We start from the raw sequence: 9,018 nt of genomic DNA, 5'->3' as shown, positions 1-9,018 counted from the left end.
GGCCCAAAGGATGAGGTGAGCAATCATCACTCTTTGATCATAAGCCTAATTCAGTATTTTCTTGACAATGGCGTAAACTTATGAGTCTTCGGACTTTATTTAGAAAAGGACTGAGATGGCAGATAGTTAATGGTAGCAATATTAAGTTTTGGTCTGATAATTGAGTTTTTTCACACCCACTTACAAGCAGTATGATTGATGATGATACTAAACGTAATCCTAATCTTTTGGTTAAAGATTTCATAACTTTAGACAAACAATGAGATGTTTGTACATTATCCAGTTTAGTGAATAACGATATTGTTAATCAGATTACTAACATTCCACTACCACATAATGATATTCCAGATACCCTCATTTGGGAGTTGTTCGTAGATGAAATTTTCTCTACCAAAATAACAACTTGGTCAGCGTAAGGTTTGTTCGATCAAGCTATTGACAAATGTAAATTTCAGTGGATTTGGAAATTGAATAATCCTCCAAAATTAAATTATTTTTTTTGGAAAGCCTGTGTTAACGGTCTTCCAACGAAAAGTAGAGTTCTCAAAAGTCATATTGATGTCTCATCTTATTGTGTTCTGTGCACTAATCCTATAGAAAACAAAAATCATTTCTTTTAAGAATGTCCGTTGATTGAGTCTGTCATCCAAGACTTGAACATTATTAGTTTCAACGAGTTTTTGTCAAATTATGATAATATTACAAGCCAAAGTTTTCTAACGAAACTTAATTATCTCAAAAATTTAATTCCAAAAGATGATTTCATTAAAATTATTTTTATTTGGTGGAATGCATGATTTTATAGAAATGATATTATCTTTAATAATGCTAATTTAAGTATCAGCAAACTTATTACTTTATGTAATAATAACACTAAGACCTGGAATGTAACTAGATTTAAGGATCTCAACAATCCTGAGATAGAAGAGTCGGCTAGAAACAACTCTAGTAAGGAATAAATTTGGTGTGAAAAACCTAGAAACGGTTTCCTAAAGCTAAATTTTGACGGATCGAGAATAAAAGATAATAAAGCTGCTTTAGGATATTTTATAAGAGATCACAATGGTAAAGTCGTTTTGTTGGGAGCAAAAAAGTGCGGATCCAATAGTATCCTTGTTGCGGAAGCGCTCGCTTTAAAAGAAGGTATTTTAGAAGCTAAATACTTAGAAATCTCAAAGTTAATTGTGGAGGGTGATAATTTATGTGTTATTAACTTAATTCGAGGTACTTGACAAATTCATTGGGAAATTTCTAGTATTATCAAGGATGTGAAATTAGACCTTCATTTTTTCGATGAAGTGATAATTAAACATTACTTTCGTGAAGCCAACAAGGTTGCTGACTTCATGGCTTCTATTGGACATTTATGTCCAACTCTTTCGAGATGGTTTGATAGCCGGTGGCTTCAACTTACCTCCCTCCTTTCGAAAGGATGAGATAGGTTGGTTCTACCCTAGATGATCAACCTAGTTTTCTTTCCTAAAAAAAAAAAAAACATTTGGTTAAAGTGTAAGACCATTTTCTACATAAGACTAACCCAATAAGAAAAAGCCCAAAAAAATTAATTGATAAATATATATTAAAATATTTTATTTTGATAACCTAATATTTTTATATTGATAACTTGCATATTTAAATGCGCCGATATTTATCATGAGATGTCGGGTTATCAAAATAAAGTTAAAATATAAATAATTTTTTTTAATTTTGGGCTATACTCGTTTTGGGGCAGTCCTATGCTATAGGACGGTCTTATAGGAGAATTGCTGTTTTAAATTCTCATGTTGTGATTTGATATAACGGAAAATTACTGTTTTTTAAAAAATACAAATATTTTTTTTGTGAAAAGGAGTGGAAAAAATACAAATATTATGGGTTAAGATTTCGTTAATAAGACTTTTAAAATACACAAATACTTGGTTCAAAATAATTAAACTTGGAATTATTTGAAAGATAGATGGAATTTTGAATTGCTCTTGTGACTTCTCCTCCTTAAAAAAATGCATATAATTTTACCAAAAAAAAATAAAAAAACTTTTGAATATCCCACCCAAATCAAGAAACAAAATTGAATTACGCAACACGGAATATAATTTTACCAAAAATGACGTATTTTCACATCACTCCTTTACCTAACCAATAAAGTTGAAAAGATAGTGTATCATAAAATTCATAATGCGTTAAAACATTTTGATTACTAAATTAACCATGCTTATTCTCCTTAATTATTGCTTTTTCTTCGTAACCCACACGTCAATTAGCCAGCCAATAATATTAATTACAGGATTAAATAATTAAACCCCAAATTAATTTCCACTAATTAATAATTATTCACCTATTATTTTTTTTTTTTTTTTTAGTTTTCAAATCTTCACCAAACCCTCACTCACTTTTAAGTTTTATCTTCTCCCAACTTTTATTTTTCTCTATCTTCTTATTTTTAGGTTAGTTTTTCTGTATTTTCCTCAATTTTTTTGCAAAAAAAAAATTAATTAATTTTATTTTATATTTTCATTTTTAGGTTAATTATTTTTATTTAAAAAAATAATTTACTGAAAATTCCAAAAAATTTAATTTCCATTATACTGTATTATGCTTGATCTAGCTAGCAATTTTAGTAGAATAATTCATAAAAATAAGCTTAATTATAATTATAATCTGCAAATCACAAATTTTATTTGAGCTAGGGTTTATCTAATTACTGTATAAAATTCCCCAATTTCTTAAATTAAGATCTTAATTAATTTTAGATTTATTAGTATCATTTATCAACAAAAAAATAAATTAATTTAACTATGTTCAACTAATAGTCAACTAACTACTGACTGTGGTCACTGAAAAATGAATTAATCCAATTTTAATTTTTTTTTTTAATTTTGCAGGGAAATTTAGGAAATCGAGGTGAGGGAAAACCGGAGTAAATGTCAGCGCCGGAACCGGGAACCGGACAACCGCCGCCGCAACCGGCGGTTACAGCGGCAGCGGCGGTTCAGCCGGTAATTCATCCAATGCAGTTGTCTTTTGGGGTGTATGGTAGCTCTGATTACGGTCCGGCTACCGGTATTCTTAGTCCTACTGGTAACGGAAACGGAGCTTCCGTCATCGGCGGTGGTGGTAACGGTGGCGGAGGTGGAGGTAGTGGTGGTGGAGGAGGTGGCGATCAGGTGAGGAAGAAGAGAGGGAGGCCGAGGAAGTATGCGGCTGATGGATCGATGTCAGCACCGCCACCGGCACCGGCACCGCCACCGGCACCGATCAATGCAGTGCCTCTGGCTGCAGCTGCGGTGCAGCAGTCAGTGGAGGAAAGTTATCGGCAGCAGTCGCAAAATAATCATCAACAGCAGTCGCAAAACAATCATCAGCAGTCAGTACTGCAGTATCAGCCGCAGCTGCAAAATAACCAGCAGCAGCCGATGTCGATGCCGCTACCGCCTCAGCAAAATCAGCTTCAGGGAGGTGGAGCGCTGGATTCGTCGGGGAAAAGGAGGGGAAGACCACTTGGTTCTGTTAATAAGAAGCAGCAGCAGCAGCAGCATCAGGTGCATCAGCAGCAGGAGCAGCTGTGTGATTCTCTTGGTATAATTTCATTTTCGTTTCGAATGTTATGGTGATTTTTTTCATGTTTATGTTCAAGTGAATTGATGTTGTCGTTTTTAGTTAGGTTTTCGATTTATTGTCAAGGATCTGAATTTGGAAATGGATATCTGCATGAATAAGCATATGAATATTGGAATTGCATGTAGTTTTCGGTATGTGGAATCGGGTGTGGCAAATAAGATGAGGTGTTACGTGTGCTGTCTAATATTTGTCTGTGGGGAGGTAGAATATTTATAAGGGGACCTGAAAGTTAGCATTATGTTGAATTGTTGGTTCTGCAACTTGGCTTCTGTTGGATACTGAATTTAAGAATCTTCTGTTACTGAGGGGAAAGTTACGGATTCGCCCCTGATTACGAATTAATATCTTGCTTAGGTTCTTTAGGCCATTGACCTTCACTTATTTGTTTGTGCAAGTCCTTACTGGCATATATGATTTCCCTTTTACATTGCATTTCCCTGTTTTAGTTAGTATCCGATATTATTTTGACTAGGCAACATTTTGTAGTTTGTTGAAAGAGAGGTGCATTAAACACAAACTCTGAGAGTGAAATGTGGAAATAGTAAAGCTATTATTACAAGTGAAATTTGCAATTAGAACCCGTCTGCTGCTAAATTGACTTCCACTTTCTTCATGACTGACTTTGTTCATTTATATAATACTAAAAACTTCAGCAATTAGATGGGGGTAATAAAGTTAAAATGTTCAAAGAATCAAAGTTCATCTAACTCACCTTAAATGGCTTAGAACGGCTATGTATAACTTGTAAATCTGGAGTTGCATAAGAGAATCTTTGCAAAACGTTAGGTCATCATCAAACATGAAAAGACTAAGATCTGGATTCTTTAATGTCAAATGTAAATGTCTCAGTCCTTTGTGGCTTTGCACTTCTGCCTTCCTTTCCCTTGAATATCCGTAAAGGTAATTTATGCGTAACTTCAATTTTTAATCCATATGTGGTCTGGGAGCATTTCACATGACTGTAATGTTACATTTCTGATTTTATACTTCATTTGCAGCATCACCAGGGATTGGTTTCACTCCACATGTCATCACGGTGAATACGGGCGAGGTATTGACCTAGTTCTCTCGGGTTAATTTAATTAAAAAGGAACGAGAAACAATTATTTGCCTTTTTGCTAAGTTTGCTTTGCAAGACGTTGAAATGCATACTGAGTTGCGAAGTATGTGTAGTATGTTCATAGTGATTTTTAAGTAATTGGTCGTAAGTGAAGTTAGGATTTTGGATATGTGCATTTGGGCCTCCAAGAAACTGCTAATGCGGGGTCCCTGTCAGGATGTTATGGATTTATTTAGCCGTCGTCGCTCTCCATTTTTCAGAGTATTTATTGTGTTTGTGCATGAGTGTCATGGACTCGGGGAGTAGATTTATGTTGCTTGGACTGTGTTAGAACTTAAGAAGTATCTCACATGCATGCTTGTCCAATTGTCGGATTTGTCTATTTTATGGAAAAAAACATGTTTTTGGTCTAGATGAAATGTCCGCGTGTCCTAACCACCCACGTCTGAATGTTTAGTATCAGACACGGGTACGCGAGGTAATATTGAAGAATCCGAGCAACTTAACTCTAAAATGGTGATATGTCTTTCATTTTTTTTCACTCTTAGGACTTGTTTGGATTGAGAGTTGGTTTTTTTTTTTTTTTTTTTTTTTTTTTTTTTTGCGACAAATGTGGATTGAAAGTTATTGTTAAGCGAATAGTATTAGGCACATGGGAAGAAAAGAAAAGTGCTAGCGGTGAAGGGAGGAAGAAAGGGATGGAGGGCAGTTATAAGACTTATAACCCTCATATTTTAGTAATGTATTACCATAGGGGGATTTGGGTAACTAATTAACTAATTATAAGAATTAGACCAAAAATATGAAACTTTTCTCACAGCATAGTATGTATCTGAGACTTGGCACTGTTTCCCGTCTGACACATGCATCCGAGTCAAAGTAACATAAAGTGTTTGATATTATGCCTCCTTGTTGCATGCGCCTGGTCTCGTCTATGCTGTGATGTTGATGTAGTTATTTTCTCGGTATAAATATTGTACATCTTGAATATTTTGCATCCTTTTATTTCATCATTATTTGTTGGTGTAATACAGCAACTATGTGGGCAAAGGCAATAGGCATATTAATTGGGATTTATACAATTGTACTTAGACTTGGCTTAACCTATCCGTCCTGATTACTGATTTCGGAAACGAACACCCCACATAAGATTTAAACCTGAATTGACTTGGTAAAAAACACGACTCGAAAACAACTCAATCAAGAAATGATTAACTTGAAAAGCTAACTTTTATCTACATAGAAAATAAGAAAATCAAGCTTCATTATTGTTCTTAAGTGCACTGATTAATAGCTGTCTTTGCTTTTACTTCAGGACGTGTCATCTAAAATCATGTCATTTTCTCAACATGGTCCAAGGGCTATCTGTATTCTTTCTGCAAATGGTACAATATCAAGCGTGACTCTTCGTCAGTCAGCTACTTCAGGTGGCTCTGTGACATATGAGGTCTGTGGCAGATTTTATGCTTTTGTTGCGTAATTTGGATTCCATATCTGGAAGGATATGCCTTTTTAAGTAGCTGCATGCTTGCAAAAATCTACGTAAATGATATTATAATTAGTTAGAACTTCAAAGTTCAAACTGCTATGGGAATTTTTACTTATGGAGACAGTAGCTGTATATTGACGATCTGTACTCTTTTCAAAACTTGATGTGGTCTATGTATATACCATTGACATCTGTTAATCCATTTTTAAGGTTCAAGAGCTCTTCAGTAGTAGATGAATTTTCTGTCATACATTGATAGCACTGTTCATGATTGCTTTTCCATGCTACTTAGATCCTTGTTTGAAAGAGGGAGTAATATACTAATATAGCTTCAATTGGAAGTATAAAGATACGAACATTTAGTAGTTGGTTGGGTTAACAGTTGATATGTTGCTTGTTAGGGTGACTTGTTTGGGGTGCATTTTGCACTTTTATTGGTTGTGTTACCAGTGTAGTACTGAGCCTGGACGTGGTTCTGTCCTCCTTATCGCTGCTCATCAAGTTATTTAAATTGCTATGAAACATACAATTAAATTTGTGGTGAAAATCCCCTTCTTGCATTCTTTCTGCTCATTATTCTATATTTAATGTTCTGCATTGCCTTGCTTTGTATGTGGTGTCTGAAATTAGTAACTCATTTTTCATAGACCTTGGAGACATACTTTTAACACTTGCAAAAATGAACTTCTTGCTTGTCATGTGTTTGTGTTTTTCCCTAATTTTCTGCAATACATTACTTCGTATTACTGAGTACTAGGATTTGCCTGGCAGCACTCCATTATGTTTCTCCTCTTAACTGCAGGGGCGATTCGAAATCCTCTCTCTCTCAGGTTCTTTCATGATTTCTGAACATGTCGGTGGACGTAGCAGAACCGGTGGTTTAAGTGTTTCCTTGGCGGGGCCTGATGGTCGCGTCATAGGAGGTGGAGTGGCTGGTCTGTTAACTGCTGCATCACCTGTACAGGTTTGAGCTCTATTCAGCTGTGTGTTTATATGCAACTTTATGCAACGATATTTTTTTGCTTCAGAATCTTTGAACTCGTGGGATGACGTGTCATTGACACTCATGACATAGGTAAGTTTGTTGGGAGATTGGGTGTTGGTATACGAGGCTACTATATAGCTTGACAAGCTGCCATGGGTAGCCACTGGCCAGTTATCAAGGCTCGAGAGGTTAGAGTGTTACAATAACGATGCATCGTTCCTATCCCACTATACAAAACTGCCTATACTTATTAGTAAGCTACCCTTTTTTTATGGCGAACCAAAAAGCTGAAAGATAATTTGTTTTCGGTGGTTATTAAACTTGTACATTTTGGCCTTGTATTATTTTTTTTTTTGGTACATCTTGGCCTTGTATTATTGTATGACCCGTTTCCTCATCTAAAAATACCATTATTTTTTTTTTCTCCTTTTGTGTATAAAAGAGAGCGAGAGAGACCCTTTTTGATGCTCGACTTTAGCAAGCAAGCTTTCTTAACCAATCAAATAGCAAATTTAGTCTCTTCTATGACGGGTTTTAACCCAGTTCATGAGAAACAAGCTTTAATTACATCCCAACTTAGCCGATATCTGAAAAAAATCGGTAATCGTATTTGCAGGTGGTGGTCGGCAGTTTTATAGCAGATGGGAAGAAAGAAGTCAAGAATCTGAGTCCAACAGAACCTTTGGTTACACCATCAAGGCTTCACTCAATGACTGGACCAGCGGGACCCAGCAGTCCTCTATCACGTGGGACATTGAGTGAATCTTCAGGTGGGTCCGGGAGTCCACCCAATCAAAGCGCTCCACCGGGCGTATCAAACCTTCCATGGAAGTAAATTGATTTCTCACTAATTGAACCCGACTTGGCTTAGCTACCCCACGTTGATATGAGATGGATGTATAAATGCCACTGTAGATTTAAGGATCCATTAATTACGATGATTAGTGAGTAGTTGTAGGTTGAAACTAGCTCTTATGGTCCAACGGAGGAATTAGATTAGGAAGGATTATTATAATTTCTGTTGGCTGTTGTTAAACATCAGAGATACTGGTGTTGCATCTTGTAAGTTTGACCACGGTGATGCCACAGTGGTTGTTGGACCGCGCTTTGATGAGGCTTGTGTACGAAAATATTATACCGATTAGAGTTTATATGTTGAATATGAAGATATAATATTTGAGCATGTAATGTTGGAAACTTGAAGTCATTCTCAAAAATCTAGTGGCGGTGGTGAATAAAGCTTCGACTTCATAGGCAATTTTCCAAAAAAAAAAAAAAGGGTTATTTCATAACAATAATCCATCCTAATAGTGGTCTGCAATAATCACTACATCCTATTAATAATCCCAATTAAATTCAACCTAAGCATCATACCTTCTAATAACGAACCAGCTGATATTTTTTTCAAGTTTATGTTGGAATATTTGATAGTTTTTGGACAACCTAGCCGGTATATGTGATGTTTATGTGTAATATTTTCAAGTGATGAATCAAGTACTTAGTTTATTTGATACACATAAATATAAAAAAATACCAGCTGATTAGAAGGTATGGTGCTTAGGTTGTATTTAATTGAGATTATTGATAGGATAAAATGATTATTGCAGACCACCAATATGATGGATTATTGTTATGAAATAACCCAAAAAAAATTACATCAGACTTCAACTCTACAGGTCTACAATTCAAGAATTTCTCATTTAAGACAGTATATCCGTCTTAATCTTCGGACAGATAGAGTATTTTACGCATAAGAAAAAAACAAAATGTATTGAGGTTAGCAAAAGTTTGTCGTATTTATGCAAGTGCGTGTTATTTGACCTGTTTTATTCTTAAGACAGATATGTATTGATAACTTTGATCCGA

The 9,018-nt window shown here is 35.3% G+C and overlaps 1 protein-coding gene across 1 annotated transcript; it reads left to right on the top strand.

The window, feature by feature from the left end:
* Positions 1-2,210: 2,210 nt before the first annotated feature.
* LOC141612038 (AT-hook motif nuclear-localized protein 10-like) lies at positions 2,211-8,354 on the top strand. Its single transcript, XM_074430741.1, has 6 exons — positions 2,211-2,444; positions 2,883-3,576; positions 4,617-4,669; positions 5,994-6,125; positions 6,970-7,131; positions 7,769-8,354. Exons 2-6 carry the CDS (start codon positions 2,922-2,924, stop codon positions 7,985-7,987), a joined length of 1,221 nt encoding a protein of 406 aa, XP_074286842.1. The 5' UTR covers positions 2,211-2,444; positions 2,883-2,921; the 3' UTR covers positions 7,988-8,354.
* Positions 8,355-9,018: the final 664 nt, after the last annotated feature.

This window comes from Silene latifolia, chromosome 1 (genome assembly GCF_048544455.1).
Source record: "Silene latifolia isolate original U9 population chromosome 1, ASM4854445v1, whole genome shotgun sequence".
NCBI lineage: Eukaryota > Viridiplantae > Streptophyta > Magnoliopsida > Caryophyllales > Caryophyllaceae > Silene > Silene latifolia.
Note: the sequence above shows the minus strand (reverse complement) of the source record. Positions and strands in the feature narration are given on the sequence as shown.